General features: G+C 43.5%; 1 protein-coding gene across 4 annotated transcripts in view; it reads right to left on the bottom strand.

The window, feature by feature from the left end:
- Positions 1 to 20,543: 20,543 nt before the first annotated feature.
- Positions 20,544 to 26,710, bottom strand: part of ISOC2 (isochorismatase domain containing 2) — a 131,181-nt gene continuing 125,014 nt past the window's right edge. For all 4 annotated transcript variants that reach the window (XM_056543589.1, XM_056543588.1, XM_056543587.1 and 1 more), the window contains one exon: positions 20,544 to 20,710. In XM_056543589.1, the coding sequence (XP_056399564.1) occupies positions 20,630 to 20,710 (81 nt within the window). In that variant the 3' untranslated portion in view covers positions 20,544 to 20,629. The remainder of the gene's footprint in view (positions 20,711 to 26,710) is intronic.

Here is a 26,710-nt window from a genome sequence, read left to right as displayed (position 1 = left end):
TAATGCCTAGTAACAGTGCAGTGGTGTAGCGGGGATTGCCAGCACTTGGGGCAAGGCAAAGTATTTCACCCCTCCAACCCAGTCAATGAATGTAAGAGAGTGGTGATGCAAGTGTAAAAATTGATATCAATACTGCCACACCAGGACCACAGGTTACCAATACACTGACTAAATAACACCATTAAACTGTTACTTCATAAAAAACAATATCACTAATACTGTCAAGTTGACCAAAATGATTCTGACTGCCGATCAATATATATATATATCTTAATACTGATATATTTATATGTAATTTCTAATGCTGAAGGAAAAAGATATTTGTTGAACTATGCACCACTTTCCTGAGTTTGCAAACTGCTAGTGACTGAATAACCTTGGATCAATGCCAGACGGCCCAAGATGGAAGTCAAAACATTTGAGGAAGATGCAGATTGTAGAAGAAGGGCAAAGAACTGGAATTTTTCCAGTATTAGAGTGAGAGGGCAGCATAAATTAACTTTGGCCAAGAAATAAATTAATGGACACTAGATATGCTAATATATATGGACTCAATATTTAAACAACCAATCAGAATGTAATATTCTAATTGTGATGTCATAATTCACCCTCCTTCTTTGTACAATGTAAAAAAACAGAACTCCCTGGGGTACCAAGGAAGGAACTCATACCAACCTGGCCTGGTGTGAATTTTCGTATGTCGACGCTCGGAAATTAGTACAGCGGTAGTCACTCACAGGTTAAGGCCGCACATTAACAAATCCTTAACAATACCACCATACAAGGGACAACTAACGCTACCACACTATAAAGGGGGTGATGAAATAGCAAAGGGGTGATAAAATGGCACAGGGGGTGATGAAGGGTATGATGAAATGGTACAGGGGGTGATAAAGAGGGGTGAGAAGCCGGTAGTAGATAATTTTCCCACCATTAGGTAGGTTATTTCCTAATGGGGACCAGACCGGGATGACTGCTGATATCTATCAGCAGGCATCCAGTGCATATGTGCAGGGGGGTCCTGAGACGGTCAATTCAGACCGACGATTTTCGGCGGAGCCAGGTCATACCGGTGTCTGGTGACCCGGAAAATCAGGGGGATCGGGGGTGCCCAAGACACCCCCGGTCCCCCTGAAGGGATAGGAGTTAGGTGGCAGGGGTGCCACCCCTCCTATCCCTGCTATTAGTCGTCAAGATGCGACGACCAATAGCAGATCGGGGGCAGGGGGGGTTAAAGTTCGGTTCCCCCGTCCGGCCCACCGACGGTACTCCGGGCAGAACGGGGGAACTGTAGCGTGATCGACGGTGGCGGCGACGGTGGAGGTCCCTTACCTGATCGGCTGCGGCGGGCGGCTATGACGTGCGGCTCCCTCGTGGCTCCCTGATGGAGACTACGGAAGGGGGTGAATAGTTGACTAGCAACATCTGGGGGGGGGCTAAACTTTGGAGACCACATACAGTGCTCTCTAAACTGTAGCCCCTCGTCCCCAGATGTTGCTAAACTACAACTCCCAGCATGCTAAGACAGCCGTTTGGGCATGCTGGGATTTGTAGTTTTGCAAGATTTAGAGGGCTGCAGTTTGGAGATGACTTTGCAGTGATCTATAAACTGTAGTCCTCCAGATCTTGCAAAACTACAACTGCCAGCATGCCCACACAGCAGTTTGCTGTTTGGGCATGCTGTGATTTGTAGTTTTGCAAGAGGGGCACAGTTTGGAGATCACGCTGCAGTGGTCTCTTAACTGTGGCCCTGCAGATGTTGCAAAACTGCAAATCCCAGCATGCCCAAACAGCAAACAGCTGTCTCGCCATGCTGGGAGTTGTAGTTGCACACTTCGAACTGTTGCATAACTACATCTCCCAGCATGCACTTTGGTGATCAGTAAATGCTGGGAGTTGTAGTTTTGCAACAGCAGGAGGCACCCTGGTTGGAAAATACTGAGTTAGGTAACAGAACCTAACTGAAGGTTTTCCAACCAGTGTGCCTCCAGCTGTTGTAAAAGTACAACTCCCAGCATGCACGGTCTGTCAGTACATGCTGGGAGTTGTAGTTTTGCACCAGCTGGAGGTTTGCCCCCCATGTGAATGTACAGGGTACATTCACACAGGTAGGTTTACAGTAAGTTTCCTGCTTCAAGTTTGGGCTGTGGAAAATTTTCTGCCGCAGCGCAAACTCCTAGCGGTAAACTCACTGTAAATCTGCGCCGGTGTGAATGTACCCTAAAAACACTACACTACACTAACACAAAATAAAGGGTAAAACACTACATATACACTCCCTTACACTGCCCCCCCCCCACCCCAATAAAAATAAAAAACATTGTACGGCAGTGTTTCCAAAATGGAGCCTCCAGCTAGTACAAAACATCAACTCCCAGCATTTCCGGACAGCCACTGACTGTCCAGGCATGCTGGGAGTTTAGCAACAGCTGGAGGCACCCTGTTTGGGAATCACTGGCGTAGAATACCCCTATGTCCACCCCTATGCAATCCCTATTTTAGTCCTCAAATGCGCATGGCGCTCTCTCACTTTGGAGCCCTGTTGTATTTCAAGGAAACAGTTTAGAGCCACATATGGGGTATCGTACTCGGAAAAAATTGCACTACAAATTTTGGGGGGCTTTTTCTCCTTTTACCCCTTATGAAAAGAAAAAGTTGGGGTCTACATCAGCTGGTTAGTTACATAGTTAGTATGGTTGAAAAAAGACATACGTCCATCAAGTCCAACCAGGTAATTGAAGGGAAGGGTGTAAGGGGATAAGGGGAAGGGATGTAGTTTTATAATTCTGCATAAGCATTAATGTTATTTTGTTCCAGGAATGTATCTAACCCTGTTTTAAAGCTGTTAATTGTTCCTGCTGTGATCAGTTCCTGAGGTAGACTGTTCCATAAATTCACAGTCCTTATGGTAAAGAAGACGTGTCGCCCCTTTAGACGGAGGGAGTGCCCCCTCGTCCTTTGGGGGGACGAATTTTTTTACACTAACATGCTGGTGTTGCCTGATACTTTTTATTTTCACAAGAGGTGAACGTAAAAAAAGACCCCCAAAATTTGTAACGCAATTTCTCCTGAGTACGGAAATACCCCATATGTGGGCGTAAAATGCTCTGCGGGCACACAACAAGGTTCAGGAGTGAGAGCGCACCATGTACATTTGAGGCCTAAATTGGTGATTTGCACAGGTGTGGCTGATTTTACAGCGGTTCTGACATAAACGCAAAAAAATAAATACCCACATGTGACCCCATTTTGGAAACTACACCCCTCACGGTATGTAATAAGGGGTGCAGTGAGCCTTTACCCCCCCCCCCCCCCCCCCACAGGTGTCTGACAGATTTTTGGAACAGTGGTCTGTGAAAATGAAAAATGTAATTTTTCATTTGCACAGCCCACTGTTCCAACGATCTGTCAAATGCCAGTGGGGTGTAAATACTCACTGCACCCCTTATTAAATTCCGTGAGGGGTTTAGTTTCCAAAATGGGGTCATATGTGGGGGGGTCCACTGTTCTGACACCACAAGGGGCTTTGTAAATGCACAAGGCCCCCGACTTCTATTCCAACCAAATTCTCTCTCCATAATCTCAATGGCGCTCCTTCTCTTCTGAGCATTGTAGTTCACCAGCAGAGCAATTGACGTCCACACATGGGGTATTTCCATACTCAGAAGAAATGGGGTTACAAATTTTGGGGGGCATTTTCTCCTATTACCCCTTGTAGAAATGTAACATTTTGGGGAAAACCAGCATTTTAGTGAAAAATTTTATTTTTATTTACACGTCCAACTTTAACGAAAAGTCGTCAAACACCTGTGGGGTGTTAAGGCTCACTGTACCCCTTGTTACGTTCCCTGAGGGGTGTAGTTTCCAAAATAGTATGCCATGTGGGGTTTTTCTGCTGTTCTGGCACCATAGGGGCTTCCTAAATGTGACATGCCCTCCAAAAACCATTTCAGAAAAACTCACTCTCCAAAATCCCATTGTCACTCCTTCCCTTCTGAGCCCTCTACTGCGCCAGCCGAACACTTGACATACACATATGAGGTATTTCCTTACTCGAGAGAAATTGGGTTACAAATTTTAGGAAGATTTTTCTCCTTTTACCCCTTGTAAAAATTCAAAAACTGGGTCTACAAGAACATGCGAGTGTAAAAAAGGAAGATTTTGAATTTTCACTGTGAAACAACTAAAGGGTTAACACACTTACTGAATGTCATTTTGAATACTTTGAGGAGTGCAGTTTTTATAATAGGGTAATTTGTGGGATATTTCTAATATGAAGGCCCCTGAAATCCACTTCAAAACTGAACTGGTCCCTGAAAAATTCAGATTTTGAAAATGTTGTGAAAAATTGGAAAATTGCTGCTATACTTTGAAGCCCTCTGATGTATTCCAAAAGTAAAAACATGTTACCTTTCTGATGCAATCATAAAGTAGACATATTGTACATGTGAATCAATATAAAATTTGGGAATTTTTCACCAATAAATTATGTATCGACGAAATTTTACCACTAACATAAAGTAGAATATGTCACAAAAAAATCTCGGAATCAGAATGAAAAGTAAAAGCATCCCAGAGTTATTAATGCTTAAAGTGACAGTGGTCAGATTTGCAAACAAGGCCTGCGTCCTTAAGGTGAAAATGAGCTGCGTCCTTAAGGGGTTAATCAGGATGTTGGTTTTATAAACCAATGTGCAGTGGTGTATTGAAACTTGTTCTCTATGTCCGCACTCTGTACTGTGGCGGGGGGAGGTAATTTCAGCTGTGGATCTAATGCAGGGTATACTGTTATTCTCCGCTGTCAGCGGAGGTCTAGGTGCGCATGCACCTGACTAAGTTCGGCGGTGATCGCATAGAAGGAGAGTGTTGCTAGGGACGCTAGAGTTCGCGCATGCGCGCGGTGCGAATAAATATCTGTCCGTGGACATGCAGTGATACAGTATCTACATGCAGTATCACTGAATGTCCACGGACAGATATTTATTCGCACCGCACACATGCGTGAACTCTAGCGTCCCTAGCAATACTCTCCTTCTATGCGATCACCACCGAACTTAGCCAGGCGCATGCGCACCTAGACCTCCGCTGACAGCGGAGAATAACAGTATACACCACATAAGATCCACAGCTGAAAATAACTCCCCCCGGCACAATACAGAGCGCGGATATAGAGAACAAGTTTCAATACACCACTGCACATTGTTTTATACAACCAACATCCTGATTAAAGTACTTTGAACACTTCAAACACTGTTTACACTGCACGCCGCTCTCCTGCGTTTCCGGCAGGAGAGCTGACGTCAGTCACCTGCCAATCACTTGACTCTCGGCACCCTTTTTAGCTATATAAGCACACTGTTTTTATTACCTGCATATGCCATTTAAACATTGAGAAAGAGGCTAGCAAAGGCCTTGAAACGGATTTGTTTGCTTTGGAACTTTAATAAACGGACCTTCTTTATATACATCACGGACTGTGAGTACTTTGTACGGATTGCGCCGAAGACCCGTGGATTTTTTCCTGTCTCTTCTTGATATCTCTACTCTCAGCTGAGGACTCCTGAGCCGATACCCGGGTGGCTGCACTGACCATATACGCTATCACAGGTGGTTGTGCCTGGCACACAACCACAAAAGGTGAGCAAGATTGCCTATCCTTTTGCCCAATATTAAAGGGCAAATTGACCTAACCAGAAATACTATCCCATGAGAAGCTCTGCTGTGCTTTTTTCCAGATACGCTTACTCATAAAACCCAAAATTCGAAATTTTCCAAAAGCCAAATGTGACTCCTTTTCTTCTGTGCATTGTAGTGCGCCCGCCGAACACTTGACATATACATATGAGGTATTTCCTGACTCGAGAGAAATTGGGTTACACATTTTGGAAGATTTCTCTCCTTTTACCCCTTGTAAAAATAAAAAAATTGTATCTACAAGAACATGCCAGTGTAAAAAATGAAGATTTTGAATTTTCTCCTTCAATTTGCTGCTATTCCTGTGAAACACCTAAAGGGATAACAAACCTTTTGAATGTCACTTTGAATACTTTGAGGGGTGCAGTTTTTATAATGGGGTCATTTATGGCGTATTTCTTGTGAAAAATTGGAAAATTGCTGCTGAACTTTGAAGCCCTTTGAAGTAAAAACATGTCAACTTTATGATGCAAACATAAAGTAGACATATTGAATATGTGAATTAATATATAATATATTTGGAATATTAATTTTCCTTATAAGCAGAGAGCTTCAAAGTTAAAAAAAATGCAAAATTTACAATTTTTTCATCAAATTTTGGAATTTTTACCCAAGAAATGATGCAAGTATCGACTAAATTTTACCACTAACTTAAAGTAGAATATGTCACGAAAAAATTATCTAGGAATCAGAATGAAAGGTAAAAGCATCCCAGAGTTATTAATGCTTAAAGTGACAGTGGTCAGATGTGCAAAAAATGGCCGAGTCCTACACTGAAAATTGACTGGGTCCTTAAGGGGTTAAATGGGTTATCAGGTTTAAAAATAAATGTATTTAAATAACATATATAACTTACTAATAGTATTATTACAAATTGTACTTGCTTCAGTATGTTTTTGCGTGATTCACCACTGACAGGGAGGTGTAGTTCTTTAATTTTCAATGTGATATTGTCTCCAGCTCTCCCTCTCCCCCAAGACAATGCATCATCTTCTACTGTCTTAGGGGGCTTGGCTGGATCTGGTAGTTAGTGAACAGCCTGTATAAAGTGTTTCATTTTGCTGTCCCCTCAAAATAACTCAACATACAACTATTAATGTCTAAACCTTGGCAACAAAAGTGAGAACAACCCTATGTAGAAATTGCTAATGGGGCACAAAGTCTCAATATTTTGTGTGTCCACCATTATTTTTCAGCACTGCCTTAAGCGTTCTTGGGTATGGAATTCACCAGAGCATCACTGGTTGCCACTGGAGTCTTCTTCCACTCATGGAAGAAGACAGAGCCTGTGGAAATTTGAGACCTTGCGCTCCCCCATCTTCCATTTAAATATGCTCAAGGATCTTCACACAGTGGAATTTCAAAGCAGAATTTCCATAGGAATATTCTGCTCAGAAATTCTGCTGCAATGAGTCCCACTGATTTCCGTGGGATTCTGCTGCACTGTGTACACGGTGGAATTTCCGCAGAAATCCTGACTCCGGCATCCGCAGAATACTCATGTCTATTCTTTCTGCAGATTCTGCACGGAAATGCATTGCTGTCTAGGAGACTGCACATTTTCCAGCGGTCCTAACACCTGCTGGATCATTTACAGCCATGGCCATAAATGTTTGCACCCCTGAAATTTTTCAAGAAAATTAAGTATTTCTCACAGAAGCATTGCTATACTCGTTTATTCCCTTTGTGTGTATTGGAACTAAACCAAAAAAGGGAGGAAAAAAAGCAAATTGGACATAATGTCACACCAAACTCCAAAAATGGGGCTGGACAAAATTATTGGCACCCTTAACTTTAATAACATTAATGCTTATGAAGAAATATAAAATCCCATCCCTTCCCCAATATCGCGCCACACCCCTACCCCTTAATTCCCTGGTTGAACTTGATGGACATATGTCTTTTTTCGACCGTACTAACTATTTAACTATTTATTTAACTTAATATTTGGTTGCACACCCTTTGGAAAAAAATAACTGAAATTAGTCATTTCCTATAACCATCAATATGCTTCTTACATCTCTCAGCCGGAATGTTGGACCACTCTTCCTTAGCAAACTGCTCCAGGTCTCTTATTGGAAGGGTGCCTTTTCCCAACAGCAATTTTAAGATCTCTCCACAGGTGTTCAATGGGATTTAGATCTTGACTCATTGCTGGCCACTTAAGAACGCTCCAGCGCTTTGTTGCATTCAAATTTTTGGGTGCTTTTTGACGTATGTTTGGGGTCATTGGGGGTTATTCATCAAGAGTGGTGTAGGTGAACATTTTTTTACCCCATTAATTAATGTGGAGGAAACTGTGTACCTGCACCAAATGTACTACACGGTGCAGGGCATGTGATAAATCTGGTGCTCATCATATTTCTTACTTCCGTACTCCACTTTGTATGGTGATTCCTCTGCGACCTTTTGTGCAACTTTTTATCCAGTGCGACAAAATGTGCGACTTTTTAATAATGCTGTCAACAGTCAGTTTTGTAAGCCAAGTCAGGGCTGGTGTAGATTTGAGCCTAACTGAGCGCAGTTGCAACAAAAGATGCGACAAACTGAAAAGTCGCATTTAATGAATTCCTGATCACTGCATTATTTCAACTGAAATCATGACTTGGTATGTTCCTTTCGAAAAAACTTGTAAAGCAAAAGTCGCAATGAAAAGTTTCAAAACAGTATCTGAGACAAACTGTGAGACAAATGTACACCACAAAGCCAGGGTAAAACCAATGATAAATTCCCCCCATTGTCCTGATGGAAGACCAAGATCTCGGCCGCATACCCAGCTTTCTGACGCTGGGCTGTACAGTGTGACCAAAAATCCGTTGGTAATCCTCAGATTTCATGATGTCTTGCACACATTCAAGGCATCCAGTGCCAGAGGCAGCAAAACAACCCCAAAACATCATTGAACCTCCACCATATTTCACTGTAGGTACTGTGTTCTTTTCTTTGTAGGCCTCATTCCATTTTCAGTAAACAGTAGAATGATGTGCTTTACCAAAAAGCTCTATCTTGGTCTCATCTATCCACAAGACTCTTTCCCAGAAGGATTTTGGCTTACTCAAGTTTATTTTGGCAAAATGTAGTCTTACTTTTTTATGTCTCTGTGTCAGCAGTGGGGTCCTTCTGGGTCTCCTGCCATAGCGTTTCATTTCATTTAAATGTAGGTGGATAATTTGTGCTGAAACTGATGCTCGGCCAGCCTGCAGGACAGCTTGAATATCTTTGGAACTTGTTTGGGGCTGCTCATCCACCATCTGGACTATCTTGCGTTGACACCTTTCATCAATTTTTCTCTTCCGTCTCTCTTAGCTACAGTGCCATGGGTTGCAAACTTCTTGATAATGTTGCGCACTGTGGACAAAGACAAATCTAGATCTGTGGAGATGGACATGTAACCTCGAGATTGTTGATATTTTCCCATAATTTTGGTTCTCAAGCCCTCAGACAGTTCTCTTCTCCTCTTTCTGTTGTCCATGCTTAGTGTGGCGCACACTAAGTAAACTTATCTTCTTTTTATCTGCTTTCAAGTGTGATTTTTATATTGCCCACACCTGTTACTTGCCCCAGGTGAGTTTAACCCCTTCCCGCTATTGGACGTATGCATACGTCCAGGCGCATTACACGTTCGCGCAAATGGACGTATGCATACGTCCAAGTGATCTCCTGCTCTGCCGCGGGCAGCGCAGGAGATCGCGGGTGGGACTCCGCTGTCAATCACAGCCGGAGTCCCACCGCAGCTGCCGGGGCCGCGATCCCGGCAGCATTAACCCCATAGATGCCGTGATCAGTTCTGATCACGGCATCTATGGTGTTTGCAGGGGGAGCGCTCTCCCCCTGCCCATCAACTGCGGCTCTGCGATAAAATAAGGGGGATCGAGGGTGTCCAAGACACCCTCGATCCCCCTTGAAGAGATAGGAGTGAGGTGGCAGGGTTGCCACCCCTCCTATCCCTGCTATTGATCGGTCGAGCGACCGACCAATAGCAGACTGGGGGCGGGGGGGTTAAAGTTCGGTTCCCCTCCGCTATGCCCACCCATCGGTGTCCGGGCACAGCGGGGGGAACCGTGTAGTAGCGGCGGCGGTCACTTACCCCGCGGCGGCTGTGATCACGGCGGCGGTGGAGGCGAGTATGACGTTGCGTGTCCAGGAGTCTCTTGCCTAGCAACATCTGCGGGGCGACAGTTTAGAGAGTGGTCTCTAAACTGTCGCCCTCCAGATGTTGCAAAACTACAACTCCCACCATGCCTTGACAGCTGTTTGCTGTGTTGGCATGCTGGGAGTTGTAGTTTTGCAAGATTTAGAGGGGTTCAGGCTGGAGATCACTGACAGTGGTCTCTAAACTGTAGCCCTCCAGATATTACAAAACTACAACTCCCAGCATGCCCAGACAGCAGTTTGCTGTCTTAGCATGCTGAGATTTGTAGTTTTGCAACATCTGGAGGGCCACAGTTTAGAGACCACTGTCAGTGATCTCCAGCCTGAACCCCTCTAAATCTTGCAAAACTACAACTCCCAGCATTCAGGAACAGCAAATGGCTGTCTCGGCATGCTAGGAGTTGTACTTGCGTGCCTCCAGCTGTTGCATAACTACATCTCCCAGCATTCCCTTTGGCAATCAGTACATGCTGAGAGTTGTAATTCTGCAACAGCTGGAGGCACACTGGTTGGGAAATACCGAGTTAGGTAATAGGTTCTATTACCTAACTCAGTATTTTCCAACCAGTGTGCCTCCAGCTGTTGCAAAACTACAACTCCCAGCATGCACGTTCTGTCAGTGCATGCTGGGAGTTGTAGTTTTGCCCCCCCCCCCCCCCCCTCCCATGTGAATGTACAGGTTACATTCACACTGGCGGCGGATTACAGTGAGTTCCCTGCTTCAAGTTTGAGCTGCAGCAGCCGCAGCTCAAACTCCTAGCGGGAGACTCAGTGTAATCCGCCGTCACTGTGAATGTAACCTAAAAACACTACACTACACTAACATAAAATAAAGAGTGAAACACTACATATACACACGTACACTGCCCCCCCCACCACCCCTTCCACCCCAATAAAAATGAAAAACGTATCCTACAGCAGTGTTACCAAAACGGAGCCTCCAGCTGTTGCAAAACAAAAACTCCCAGCATTTCCGGACAACCATTGACTGTCCAAGCATGCTGGGAGTTTAGCAACAGCTGGAGGCACCCTGTTTGAGAATCACTGGTGTAGAATATCCCTATGTCCACCCCTATGCAAATCCCTAATTTAGGCCTCAAATGCGCATGGCGCTCTCACTTTGGAGCCCTGTCGTATTTCAAGGCAACAGTTTAGGGCCACATATGGGGTATCGCCGTACTCGGGAGAAATTGCCTAACAAATTTTGGGGGGCTTTTTCTCCTTTTACCCCTTATGAAAAGGTAAAGTTGGGGTCTACACCAGCATGTTAGTGTAAAAAAAAAACATTTTTGTACACTAACATACTGGTGTTGCCCCATACTTTAAAATTTCACAAGCGGTAAAAGAAAAAAAGCCTCCAAAATTTGTAACGCAATTTCTCCTGAGGACGGAGATACCCCATATGTGGGCGCAAAGTGTTCTGGGGACGCACAACAAGGCTCAGAAGGGAGAGTGCACCATGTAAATTTGAGGTCTAAATTGGTGATTTGCACAGGGGTGGCTGATTTTACAGCGGTTCTGACATAAGTGCAAAACAATAAATACCCACATGTGACCCCATTTTGGAAACTACACCCCTCACGGAATGTAACAAGGGGTACAGTGAGCATTTACACCCCACAGGTGTCTGACAGATCTTTGAAACAGGGGTCTGTGAAAATGAAAAATAAATTTTTTTATTTGCACAGCCCACTGTTCCAAAGATCCGTCAAATGCCAGTGGGGTGTAAATTCTCCCTGCACCCCTTATTACCTTCCGTGAAGGGTGTAGTTTTAAAAATGGGGTCACATGTGGGGGGGTCCACTGTTCTGGCACCACGGGGGGGCTTTGGAAATGCACATGGCCAAATTCTCTCTCCAAAAGCTCAATGATGCTCCTTCTCTTCTGAGCATTGTAGTTCGCCCCCAGTGCACTTCACGTCCACTTATTGGGTATTCCCATACTCAGAAGAGATGGGGTTACAAATTTTGGTGGGTATTTTCTGCTATTATCCCTTGTAAAAATGTAAAATTTGGGGGAAAACAAGCATTTTAGTGTAAAAAAAATATATTTTTTTTTACATATGCAAAAGTCGTGAAACACCTGTGGGGTATTAAGGTTCAATTTACCCCTTGTTACGTTCCCCAAGGGGTCTAGTTTCCAAAATGGTATGTCATGTGTTTTTTTTTTCTGTCCTGGCACCATAGGTGCTTCCTAAATGCGGCATGCCCCCAGAGCAAAATTTGCTTCCAAAAAGCCAAATGTGACTCCTTCTCTTCTGAGACCTGTAGTGCGCCAGCAGAGCACTTTTCATCCCCATATTGGGTGTTTTCTGAATCGGGAGACATTGGGCTTCAAATTTTGGGGGGTATTTTCTGCTATTACCTTTTTTAAAAATGTAAAATTTTTGCTAAACCAAGCATTTTTGGTAAAAAAAAAAATTTTTTTTTACATATGCAAAAGTCGTGAAACACCTGTGGGGTATTAAGGTTCACTTTATCCCTTGTTACGTTCCTCAAGGAGTCTAGTTTCCAAAATGGTATGCCATGTCATTTTTTTTGTTGCTGTCCTGGCACCATAGGGGCTTCCTAAATGCGACATGCCCTCCCGAGCAAAATTTGCTCTCAAAAAGCCAAATATGACTCCTTCTCTTCTGAGCATTGTAGTTCGCCCGTAATGCACTTCAGGTCAACTTATGGGGTACCTCCATACTCAGAAGAGATGGGGTTACAAATTTTGGGGGGTATTTTCTGCTATTAACCCTTGCAAAAATGTGAAATTTGGGGGGAAACACACATTTTAGTGAAAAAAATATTATTATTTTTTTATATATGCAAAAGTCATGAAACACCTGTGGGGTATTAAGGCTCACTTAATTCCTTGTTACGTTCCTCAAGGGGTCTAGTTTCCAAAATGGTATGCCATGTTTTTTTTTTTTGCTGTTTTGGCACCATAGGGGCTTCCTAAATGCAACATGCCCCCAAAAAACCATTTCAGAAAAACGTACTGTCCAAAATCCCCTTGTCGCTCCTTCGCTTCTGAGCCCTCTACTGCGCCCGCCGAACAATTTACATAGACATATGAGGTATGTGCTTACTCGAAAGAAATTGGGCTACAGATTCAAGTATAAATTTTATCCCTTTACCCCTTTTAAAAATTCAAAAATTGGGTCTACAAGAACATGCAAGTGTAAAAAATGAAGATTTTGAATTTTCTCCTTCACTTTGCTGCTTTTCCTGTGAAACACCTAAAGGGTTAAAACACTTACTGAATGTCATTTTGAATACTTTGGGGGGTGCAGTTTTTGTAATGGGGTCATTTATGGGGTATTTCTAATATGAAGACCCTTCAAATCCACTTCAAACCTGAACTGGTCCATGAAAAATAGCGAGTTTGAAAATGTTGTGAAAAATTGTAAAATTGCTGCTGAACTTTGAAGCCCTCTGGTGTCTTCCAAAAGTAAACACTTGTCAATTTTATGATGAAAATATAAAGTAGACATATTGTATATGTGAATCCAAAAAAAAAATATTTGGAATATCCATTTTCCCTACAAACAGAGAGCTTCAAAGTTAGAAAAATGCTCAAATTTTTCATCAAATTTTGGGATTTTTCACCAAGAAAGGATGCAAGTTACCACAAAAATTTACCACTATGTTAAAGTAGAATATGTCACGAAAAAACAATCTCAGAATCAGATTGATAAGTAAAAGCATTCCAGAGTTATTAATGTTTAAAGTGACAGTGGTCAGATGTGCAAAAAAGGGCTGCGTCCTAGAGGTGAAAATGGGCTGTGTCCTTAAGGGGTTAAAGGAGCATCACATGCTTAAAACAAACTTATTTATCCACAAATTTAAAAGGGTGCCAATAATTTGTCCAGCCCATTTTTGGAGTTTGGTGTGACATTATGTCCAATTTGCTTTTTTCCTTCTTTTTTTGGTTTAGTTCCAATGCGCACAAAGGGAATAAACATGTGTATAGCAAAACATGTGTTACTACAATCCTTTTCTGTGAGAAATACTTCATTTTCTAGAAAATTTTCAGGAGTGCCAACATTTATGGCCATGACTGTATATGTGCAGGAATGTCTGCATGGAATCGGTATTGTGGACATGACCTAAGTGTGTGTATTTATGCACTTGGCGTTAAGAATCAAATCAATACTGAATAAATCAATATGTTTTCAATATTCTGTTTTTTATCATCTGAAGATAATTAACATGTTTATGATTCTGTAATTTTCATAATTCCTCAACTTTTTCTTTTTGGTGTGGCAAATTCAATACTTTCCAATAGAGGACTGAACAAGGGTGTCCATAGAAGAATGTTTAAATGAAAAAGTAAGATTTCTTTTTTCCTGATTTTGTTTTTTGTGTTGACCCTTTCCAAAGCTTCCTGTATTTTCTCACCACAGGATGTGTATATCAAATAAGTGATTAATACATCCACTGACTCACAGGCGATATCTTCTGTGATCGGAGTTGGTGACTACTTTTTTTTCTCAACCTGAGAAGGTTCTGGGTTTCCAGGTTCAGAATCTACAAAATATCTTAGGCTCCGCACTTTTCCTACACCCTCCTAACCTTTTTCCAAATGTGTGTGTGTGCATATATATATATATATATATACACATACACACATATACATACAGTGAATACTCTTTAAAAAGTCCACCCAACTTATCTCTGCTGAGTCCAGTGCTAACACTCTGATCCTTCCCACCATCCACCATCTTTGTTTACTTCCACACACTGATTTTGTCCTCGGGGCACCTTGCACCCATGACTGGCCTTAATAGTCTTAGGTTGACTAACTCGGGGGTCAGGGAAGACTGAAGAGTGTCCAGGGAGGTCATCAGTACTTTATGCTGCTTTCCAATAACGCAGCAAAAACCTGGTGACAGATTCCCTTTAAATCACCGAAGTGGTCACTAGAACCCTTCATTTCCCAACCAATACACCTGATTTTCCTAAATAACTAAGTTATATTCTTTATTGAAACTAGAAATTAGACACACAGACAAAGACACATAAAAACAGGCAATCAGTATATAACGCCATATATATCCGCCAGCATAGTTAGCTTGAAACCATTAGTACGAGTTTCATGTAGGGTAAATGACAATATTGTCCCACATAATTATTCTGAGACCCACCACACTGCAATTTTAAAACCAAAGAATCACAACCCCCTCAGCGTTTCACACCACATCTGTGGCTTTGTCAAGAGGCATATGGGCTATGGTGGAAAAACGCCATTCTGGGGTTAAAAATCTCCCAAAAGTGACCTCATATCCAGAAAGGACCAATCAAACATCCAAGAAGGATGGGCAAAACTCTTTTACCTAACAATGAGTCATAAATCATTAAAAATGAAAGAAATTGGGGCTCAGAGTCTTGAATATTGGATTAAATTAAAATGTGTATTAAATATGATATAAAATTGGACATATAGGTGTAATATACTGCAGATCACAGGGCCCTTGTGATCCCACAGTAAAATTAGTAAATATTTAATCCTTGGCAATTTAATATATAATGTTAAAATACAATAATTATAATAAACAAATAAAAATGTACAACAATAAATAAGTGTCCACGTATCTATAAGGATGATCGGAATTGGTGATTTGTGAATAGCGGTAATATAAGAGTTTGAATTGCTATTTTCACAAATATTTGTATCCAGTTGGAAGAGAAAGTGGTTAAAGTCTTGAATAGAATACAGCAAAAATGAATGGTAATTGTATCAATTTCTATATACTTTTGTATCAGGTTTCAATCCTCTGTGCAGAGGGCTCGCAGCTGGAGACACTGCCGTCTCCTGATTTATGCAGCGGCAATATGACAAATGAATAATGAAATCATAGTGTTTTGTAAAAAGTTCTAATCCTCCATGCTGATGATTCGCTGCTGGAGACACTGCCATCTCCTCTATATGCAGCGGCAATTTTGAATGTAAAACAGCGCTTATGAGATAAGTTCTTGATCCTCTATGCAGAGGGCTCGCAGCTGGAGACACTGCTGTCTCCTAGTATGCAGCGGCAGTACGATGTAAGGTACAATGCTTATGTCTTATAATCAAAGTTGGTACCTTTTGTGGTTAGCGCTGGTCATCAGACGGGTTCTGGTCCCTGAATGGAGGGTGCGCTGCTGGAGGCTCGGTAGCCTCAGGTATGCAGCGGCAGAAGTGGGCTCCGTTTATGGGTACTGCAGCAGTTTTCCTGCTGGCAGCAATGCTTGGCCAGCGATCTCTTCGTGGTGGGAAGTGGTACGTACTGTCAGAGGTTGATTGACAGATATGGTGAATCCTTTGAAAAAGCTGTATTCTTTGATAAAGATGATGTGGCACTTAGAATAAGTGGGTAAAGCTGGACATGTTTCAGGTCCTCCGTAGGACCTTTCTTCAGCAGCAAAGATAAATGCACATATATACAAATTGATACAATTACCATTCATTTTTGCTGTATTCTATTCAAGACTTTAACCACTTTCTATTCCAACTGGATACAAATATTTGTGAAAATAGCAACTCAAACTCTTATATTACCGTTATTCACAAATCACCAATTCCGATCATCCTTATAGATACGTGGACACTTATTTATTGTTGTACATTTTTATTTGTTTATTATAATTATTGTATTTTAACATTATATATTAAATTGCCAAGGATTAAATATTTACTAATTTTACTGTGGGATTACGAGGGCCCTGTGATCCGCAGTATATTATACCTATATGTACAATTTTATATCATATTTAATAAACTCTGAGCCCCAATTTCTTTAATTTGTATCTTCCCCTTTTTCGGCACCGTGGGTATAGGTGCTATATGGGTAGCTCGAGCCATTGGTCACTAGGTTAATACGAGCCTCTCTACAATTTTTTTCCTTCATAAATCATTAAGATGACATTTCATACAACAAGTCAGAATGTACAAAACAGCCAATCCACATCCTTGCAATGCTCAGCATGCCCAATGAAGCACCGGATGTTTTCTGTTTAATGCCCTATCTATGCACGATATGTTCAAAGATAGGGCATTAAACAGAATACATCCTGCGCGTCATTAGACATGCTGCGTATTGCAAGGATGCACTGACACTTACCCTCCACAAACAATTTTTTACCTACGAAGGTGGAATAAAAACAAAAAAAGAAAAAGAATATTATAACATAACAAAAGGGGAATAAATTAAATCACCAATATAAGTGTCCATAAGTTCTTTTTTTTTTTTTCTTTTCAGTTTTCTTTCTTTTGTTTTTCTTTCACCTTCATAGTTAAACAAACTGGTTCTGATTTTTCAAGTATTACTTACCGTATATACTTGAGTATAAGCTGACCCGAATATAAGCCGAGGCCCCTAATTTTACCCCCAAAACCCAGGAAAAGTTATTGACTCGACTATAAGCCTAGGGTGGGAAATACATCATCCCCCATGTAATCATCCAGACTCCCGTCATCATCCAGACCCCCGTCATCATCCCCCCCCTTTATCATCACCCCCTGTCAATCCCTTCATCAGTGGTCTTCAACCTGCGGACCTCCAGAGGTTTCAAAACTACAACTCCCAGCTTGCCCGGACAGCCATTGGCTGTCCAGGCATGCTGGGAGTTGTAGTTTTGAAACCTCTGGATGTCCGCAGGTTGAAGACCACTGCAGCCTTCGTCGTCATCCAGCCCCCCCCCCCCCTTTTGTTTTGTACTCACCTCCCCTCGGCGGGACGTTAGGATGAGCTGGTCCGGGCCATCTATGCTGCAGGGACCGTCCGGTGGGGATGGTTAGTCGTTGCGGGCTGTCCATTTTCACCGGGGGGCCTCTTCTCCGCGCTTTGAACATCCCTGTGCGTCGTCGTCAAGGCAACATCACTACTCCGGGGCCGAAGCGCGGAGAAGAGGCCCCCCCCGGTGAAAATGGACAGCCTGCAACGACTTACCATCCCCACCGGACCATCCCTGCAGCATAGATGGCCCGGACCAACTCACCCTAATGTCCCGCCGAGGGGAGGTGAGTACAAAACAAAAGGGGGGGGGGGGTCTAGATGATGACGAAGGCCGCAGTGGTCTTCAAACTGCGGACCTCCAGAGGTTTCAAAACTACAACCCCAGCATGCCCGGACTGCACAAGCACATTAGTTTATCCTCACTTGCTATGGAGGGTAAGTGTTAGAACATCCTGCAATGCGCAGTGTGATGTTTTCTGCTTAATGCCCTATCTATGGACAAAACGCACTTAGTGTGGATTGGCTGTTTTGAATGTACATTATGATTTGTTGTGAGAAGTGTCCGCTTAATAATTTATCACTGATTGGTCCCTTGTGTATATTAGATAACTTTTGGGAGATTTTTAACCCCCAGAATGGTGTCTTTCCACAATAGCCCATATGTCTCTTGACATAGCCACATATCTGGTGAACCATTGAGGGGGGGCTGTGATTCTTTGGTTTTAAAATTGCAATGTGGTGGGTCTCAGAATAAATATGTGGGACAATATTGTCATTTGCCCTACATGAAATTCGTACTAATAGTTTCCAGCGGACTATGCTGTTATATACTGTTCTACATCTATTTTCTAGTTTCAATAAAGAATATAACAGGTATTTAGGAAAATTAGTTGTAGTGGTTAAAAGGTTCTGTTGACCACTTTGGTGGTTTATAGTAACATAGTAACATAGTTCATAAGGTTGAAAAAAGACCAGAGTCCATCAAGTTCAACCTAGAACCCTAATAAGTCCCTATTGAGTTGAGTTGATCCAGAAGAAGGCAAAAAAATTCCTTCCAGACTCCAAATATGGCAGTCAGAATAAATCCCTGGATCAACCTTCTGTCCCTATAAATCTAGTATACATAACCAGTAATGTTATTACTCTCCAAAAATGCATCCAGACCCTTTTTGAACTATATTACAGAGTTCACCATGACCACCTCCTCCGGGAGAGAATTCCACAGTCTCACTGCTCTTACAGTAAAGAACCCCCATCTGTTCTGGTGCAGGAACCTTCTTTCCTCTAAACATAGAGGATGCCCCCTTGTTATTGATACAGTCCTGGTATAATGATCATGGGAGAGATCTCTGTACTGTCCCCTGATATATTTATACATAGTTATGAGGTCTCCCCTAAGCCTTCTTTTTTCTAAACTAAATAACCCTAATTCTGATAATCTTTCTGGGTACTGTAGTCCTCCCATTCCCCGTATTACTCTGGTTGCCCGTCTTTGAACCCTCTCCATCTCCACTATATCTTTCTTGTACACTGGTGCCCAGTGCTGTACACGGTATTCTATGTGTGGTCTGACTAGTGATTTGTACAGCGGTAGAATTATTTCCTTGTCGTGGGCATCTATGCCCCTATTGATGCACCCCATGATTTCATTGGCCTTGGCAGCAGCTGCCCGACACTGGTCACTACAGCTAAATTTACTGTTAACTAAGACTCCTAAGTCCTTTTCCATGTCAGTCGTCCCAAGTGTTCTCCTATTTAATACATAATCCCAGCCCGGATTTTTCTTCCCCATGTGCATTACCTTACATTTATCAGTGTTGAACCTCATCTGCCACTTCCCAGCCCAAACCTCCAACCTATCCAGATCCATTTGTAAAAGTGCACTGTCCTCTATAGTGTTTACCACTTTACAGAGTTTAGTGTCATCTGCAAAGATTGCTACTTTACTATTCAACCCCTCTGAAAGGTCATTAATGACTATATTAAATAGGACAGGACCCAAGATGGACCCCTGTGGTACCCCACTAGTTACAGTCACCCAATCAGAATAGGTACCATTAATAACCACCCTCTGTTTCCTATCATTGAGCCAGTTACTTACCCACTTGCACACATTCTTCCAAGCCCAAACCTTCTCATTTTATCCACCAACCTTTTATGTGGAACCGTATCAAATGCTTTGGAAAAATCCAGATATACAACATCCAGCGATTGCCCCTGGTCCAGTCTGGAGCACACCTCCTCATAAAAGCTGATCAGGTTAGTTTGACAGGATTGATCCCTCATAAATCCATGCTGATACGGAGTCATACATTTATTTTTATCAAGATATTCCAAAATAGCATCTCTTAGGAAACCCTCAAACAATTTACATACAACTGAGGTTAAACTAACAGGTCTATAATTCCCAGGGTCACCTTTTGACCCCTTCTTAAATATTGGCACCACTTTTGCCATGTGCCAGTCCTGGGGAACAGTCCCTGTCACTATAGAGTCCCTGAATATTAAAAATAGGGGTCTGTCTATTACATTACTTAATTCCTTTAGAACACGGGGGTGAATGCCATCTGGACCTGGTGATTTGTCTATTTTAATTTTTTTGTAGGTGGCACTGTACTTCTTCCTGGGTTAGACAGGTGACCTGTACTGGGAAGTTTACCTTATCACACTGTATTTCACCTGGCATTTCATTTTCCTCAGTGAATACAGTGGAGAAGAATTTGTTTAATATATTTGCGTTTATCATTTCTTCCTCATCATTTTTTAAAGGGCCAACACTTCCATAATTAATTAACTCTCCAATCATAGGTCTCTTTCTAGAGACAGATTCCCTTTCAGAGACTCAGGGAGGCAACTGAAAATTATGGACAGGCAAAATAGAATCTGAGTAAGTGGGAGAGGCCAAGCTGAGCCTTCGCACCAAGGCCTTATACATACATACATACATACATACATATTATAGCATAGATAGTAACACATTTTAACCACAAAGAGCATTTTTGATATTTATTATTTGATTTTTACTGTATTTATTGAAGTAGGTTTCTTCATGTAGTGCTGCCAACAACATGCAAATCTTTAGGTAAAGAGGGGGTTCTGGTTTTGAAATAGAGCCAATAGTCCACTGTCAGGTGTGGGATCCTTAATAATCTTCTGAACCTGGACAACAAAAATAAAAGTTTATGTAGTTTAAGGGTACAGTCCTACATAGCGCTTGCACAGCGTATTTCATGGTTTGGAGGTGGGTCTGTGCGCCGGCGTGGCCCTGCCTCCAAACCTCGCTGCACACAGGGCTGCAGAGGGAAGCCCTGTGTGTATGCTCATCGGGGAATATGCAGCATATTTTTGGTGGCACAGCATGAAATATAAAAGGGTCACATGTGCCACATTTTGCTGCTGCGTATTTTTCTACTCAATGAAGACAATAGCCCTGATTTACTATTGTAAACCCGAAATGTTTTGTCGGGTTGTGCGCCAGATTTCACAAAGAAAACTACAATCCACTCTTAGCAAATGGGTACCAAAATACACAGCTGATTTTGCTTCCAAATTGATTTTAATGGGTGTGAAAATAGGCAGCAGTAAATATGCAGCAAAATACGGCACATATGACCTTACCCTAAAGAGCTTTGCTCCACCTTTTACTGGATGACTTAAAATGCTGATATTGGTCCCCAAAGTTACCAGTTGATTCACACATTATTTGCTGGGGGGCGAAACAGTAGTAATTTTCTGTATGTAACTCTGTGAGAATGACTTCCAGTCACTCTGTGAAAATGACTTCTGGTCTACATAGCAAGTGCTGTGTGCAATAGCTAGTCATTTTATAGGTTCGAGGAAATGAAGTAAGTCCATGTTCAAATGGCAGAATTCTGAACAAATTCTGTTCAGCAAAGTTTGCTAAACAAAATTTGCCAAATTGCAACGGAACTGCGGCAAAATTGCAGCAGAATTCTGTGTTTTTTAAAGACAGAATTCTGCCGAAATTAAATCCCCATTGAATTCAATGGGATTCCAGCCACAATGCTTCAAAATTTAAAGAGAGGTCTTTAAACTTTGCAGAAAGTGGAAATTCCACTGTGTGAACAGTGGACTACCATTAAACATAATGGGCTTTAAAATTTCAGCAGAATTTCTGCACACAAATTCTGCCATGTGAACATGGCCTGAGAGGGTGAGTTTTCCCTGGAGTGGTTCTCTAAAGAACCATTAGGCCGGTGTCACACACAGTGAGGGACATATTAAAAATCTAATGTAATTTTTGTTACACTGATATTAATCACAGTTTTTTTTCTCCTCACAAAGGTTTTTTGGGCTGCTTTGAAAATATGCGAGAGTTTATTTTCATGACACCTTTGTTTTAATTTTGTGCCAAAATTGCCAAATCTGGACCCAAAATCAGCAATTTTGGTGCAAAAATTGCTGATTTTGGCGCAAAATTTTAAATCGTGGAAAATTTTGGCGGAACAAGTGTCTAAACAAGTGATAACTGTGTGGATAAAACATGTAAAGAGGTTAAATGTGAGTGCAGGTGCAGTGACCATGAAAAGAAAAAAAAAATTTTTTGCCAATAATTAATATTCATATTTCAATAATTGTTTAAATAACACATTTTTGTCATTTTTACACTAGCAAAGAGCTGTTGTGAATTTTTTTTTATGTAAAATGGACTATCACCCTTTGAAAATATCGTGTAAAACATGAAATTAACATAACCACCCCCACTTTTCCAGAACTGGCATGACTAGTGGAAACCTTAGATTATTTTCATGTAAAACACTTTTAATATGTGATGGGAATTTTTTTTGCACCAAAATTTTGTCTTGCTAATTTTTGACTTGAAGAGTTTTGATTATGTCCCGTGTTTTTTGTTTTTGTTCTTTTAAATTACTGCAGTATTTCATATTACAGGGGATTGCCAGAGCAGTTTAAAAAGTGCACTGAGGCTCTGTGACAGGCTCCTGTATCACACATCAGGATGACTGACAAGCCAGGAGCCTGCACAGAGCCCTGCTTGTCCCACCCACATTGCCTGTTTTTGTTTGTCTGCACATATACCATCCTCATATTTTGTCCTCCTATCCTGTCCTCATATCCCGACCCCATATCCTGTCCTCATATGTCATCCTCATATGCCGTTCTCATATCTCATCATCAGGTGAGTTGTGATGAAGATATTGTAAGTCGAAAATAGAAGGGGAAGTGGCTTTGCGGGAGTGGGCGTGATGCACAAAAAGGTAGAAAATAAAAGGGGTGTGGCTTTGCAAGATGTGGCGTGGTATGTGGGGAGAGTGTGGCTTGCAAGTCGGACTGATGCATTCACAAGGAGATGCAGAGTGGAGCTTGTGGAGTAAGGTACCGAAAGTCCCATATACTTGCATGGGACTTGAAACAAAAACGTCATCCTTCATGGAAGGGGTAGGTTAGGGTTAATTTAACTGTCCTATATTTTTATTTGACATATAAGTAAAATGTGTACCATTTGTACCAAGTATTATCAAAATATATCCAGCTGGACGGAAGTTATGCTGGAACATACATTTCCTATAGACTTGCATGGGACTTTAAACAAAAACCCTGACCCTCCCAAATGGGGGTAGCTTAGGGTTAATTTACCTATTCTATGTTTGTAGTTGACATGTAAGTAACATGTGTACCAAGTTTCATGGAAATATCTTTAGCTGTTTGGAAGTGATGCTGGAACATACATACATACATACATACAGTACATACTCCACATTGGGGGACATTTATCATTGGCTTTATGCCACTTCAAATTTCTAAATGCCCCTGCAAATTTTGCGCAATTGCATTTTTTGCATAATTTTCGGTAGAACATCTTTCAAAGCTGTTGTTACGCCGAGCGCTCCGGGTCCCTGCTCCTCCCCGGAGCGCTCGTGGTGTTCCTCTCTCTGCAGCGCCCCGGTCAGACCCGCTGACCGGGAGCGCTGCACTGACATTGCCGGCGGGGATGCGATTCGCATAGCGGGACGCGCCCGCTCGCGAATCGCATCCCAAGTCACTTACCTGTCCCAGCCCCCGGCTGTCATGTCCTGGCGCGCGCAGCTCCGCTCCTTAGGGCGCGCGCGCAAGCTCTCTAAGATTTAAAGGGCCAGTGCACCAATGATTGGTGTCTGGCCCAATTAGCTTCCACCTGCTCCCTGGCTATATTACCTCACTTCCCCTGCACTTCCTTGCCGGATCTTGTTGCCTTGTGCCAGTGAAAGCGTTTAGTGTTGTCCAAAGCCTGTGTTTCCAGATCTTCTGCTATCCACATTGACTACGAACCTTGCCGCCTGCCCCGACCTTCTGCTACGTCTTACCTTGCCTCTGCCTAGTCCTTCTGTCCCACGCCTTCTCAGCAGTCAGCGAGGTTGAGCCGTTGCCGGTGGATACGATCTGGTTGCTACCGCCGCATCTTAGAACCGGTCCACCGACACGGTCCACGCCAATCCCTCGCTGACACAGAGGATCCACATCCAGCTAGCCGAATTGTGACAGTAGATCTGGCTATGGATCCCGCTGAGTTGCCGCTGCCAAGTCTCGCTGACTTTCCCACGGTGGTCGCTCAGCAATCGCAACAAATTGCCCAACAAGGACAGCAGCTGTCGCAGTTGACCGCCACGTTACAGCAACTTCTGCCACTGCTACAGCAGCAACCATCTCCTCCGCCAGCTCCTGCACCTCCTCCGCAGCGACTGGCCGCTCCTAGCCTCCGCTTGTCCCTGCCGGACAAATTTGATGGGGACTCTAGACTCTGCCGTGGATTTTTGTCTCAATGTCCCCTGCATATGGAGATGTTGTCGGACCAATTTCCTACAGAACGGTCTAAGGTGGCGTTCGTAGTGAGTCTTCTATCTGGAAAGGCTTTGTCTTGGGCCACACCACTCTGGGACCGCAATGATCCTGCCACAGCTACAGTCCAGTCCTTCTTCGCTGAAGTCCGTAGTGTCTTCGAGGAACCAGCCCGAGCTTCTTCTGCCGAGACTGCCCTGCTGAACCTGGTCCAGGGTAATTCTTCAGTAGGCGAGTACGCCATCCAATTTCGTACTCTCGCTTCAGAATTATCTTGGAATAACGAGGCTCTCTGCGCGACCTTTAAAAAGGCCTATCCAGTAACATCAAGGATGTGCTGGCCGCACGAGAGATTCCTGCGAACCTGCAAGAACTTATCCATTTGGCCACCCGCATTGACATGCGTTTTTCTGAGAGACACCAGGAGCTCCGCCAGGAAAAAGACCTTGATCTCTGGGCACCTCTCCCACAGTATCCTTTGCAATCTACGCCTGTGCCTCCCGCCGAGGAGGCTATGCAAGTGGATTGGTCTCGCCTGACCCATGAAGAGAGGACTCGCCGTAGGGAAAAAAATCTATGTCTGTACTGCGCTAGTACTGAACATTTCTTGGTGGATTGCCCTATTCGTCCTCCACGTCTAGGAAATGCAAGCACGCACCCAGCTCACGTGGGTGTGGCGTCCCTTGGTACGAAGTCTGCTTCTCCACGTCTCACTGTGCCCGTGCGGATTTCTCTTTCTGCCAACTCCTCCCTCTCAGCCGTGGCCTGCTTGGACTCTGGTGCTTCTGGAAATTTTATTCTGGACTCTTTAGTGAATAAATTCTGCATCCCGGTGACCCGTCTCGTCAAGCCGCTCTACATTTCTTCGGTCAACAGAGTGAAGTTGGACTGTACTGTGCGTTACCGCACAGAACCCCTCTTAATGTGCATTGGACCCCATCACGAAAGGATCGAATTGTTCGTCCTTCCCAACTGTACCTCTGAAGTCCTCCTCGGTCTGCCATGGCTCCAGCATGATTCTCCCACCCTTGACTGGACCACCGGGAGATCAAGAATTGGGGTTCTGCTTGCCGTAAGAAATGCCTCACCTCTGCTCCCAGTCCCGTCTGTCGGGCCTCAGTGTCTCCTCCTGTGCCTGGTCTCCCCAAGGCCTATCAGGACTGTGCCGTGCCTCCTCATAGCCCCCGTCCTGGTGACACCCTGCCCCGTGCCAAGCTTCACCCTCTGCCCTCCCTCCCCATTCCCACTCCTGCTGTACTGCCTGCCTTTGAGGAAACCCTACAATCGCTCCCAGTGTCGTTCCATGTGAAGCAATTGCCGGACAAAAAAAGGGGGAGACCTAAGGGGCGGGTACTGTTACGCCGAGCGCTCCGGGTCCCTGCTCCTCCCCGGAGCGCTCGCGGCATTCCTCTCTCTGCAGCGCCCCGGTCAGACCCGCTGACCGGGAGCGCTGCACTGACATTGCCGGCGGGGATGCGATTCGCATAGCGGGACGCGCCCGCTCACGAATCGCATCCCAAGTCACTTACCTGTCCCGGCCCCCAGCTGTCACGTCCTAGCGCGCGCGGCTCCGCTCCTTAGGGCGCGCACGCCAGCTCTCTAAGATTTAAAGGGCCAGTGCACCAATGATTGGTGTCTGGCCCAATTAGCCTAATTAGCTTCCACCTGCTCCCTGGCTATATTACCTCACTTCCCCTGCACTTCCTTGCCGGATCTTGTTGCCTTGTGCCAGTGAAAGCGTTTAGTGTTGTCCAAAGCCTGTGTTTCCAGATCTTCTGCTATCCACATTGACTACGAACCTTGCCGCCTGCCCTGACCTTCTGCTACGTCTGACCTTGCCTCTGCCTAGTCCTTCTGTCCCACGCCTTCTCAGCAGTCAGCGAGGTTGAGCCGTTGCCGGTGGATACGACCTGGTTGCTACCGCCGCAGCAAGACCATCCCGCTTTGCGGCGGGCTCTGGTGAATACCAGTAGCATCTTAGAACCGGTCCACCGACACGGTCCACACCAATCCCTCGCTGACACAGAGGATCCACATCCAGCTAGCCGAATCATGACAGCTGTCTACTGTTTGGTGCACCTTACCCCATTTTTGCAGAGGAGCTGTATTTATTATTCCGCAAATGAAATTTAGAAGTTTTTTTTTTTTTGCGCAAAGCCTACTTTTTTTGCGAAAATCTACACCACCTAATAGGACACGTATAAAAGTGGCAGATGCCAGAGCACAATGCTTAAACCAATCTATGCAGCTCACTGGTTTCTATAATTGCGCAAAATTTATGAAGACCTGTGCACCGTTTTGGTAAGTATTGAGCAACTGTGCATACAATACATCAAGCAAACAGGGGTAAAAAATATACTTCCT

The sequence above is a fragment of the Hyla sarda genome, chromosome 10 (assembly GCF_029499605.1).
Source record: "Hyla sarda isolate aHylSar1 chromosome 10, aHylSar1.hap1, whole genome shotgun sequence".
Taxonomy (NCBI): domain Eukaryota; kingdom Metazoa; phylum Chordata; class Amphibia; order Anura; family Hylidae; genus Hyla; species Hyla sarda.
The sequence above is the reverse complement of the archived record's forward strand: the minus strand, read 5'-3'. Positions and strand labels throughout refer to the sequence as shown.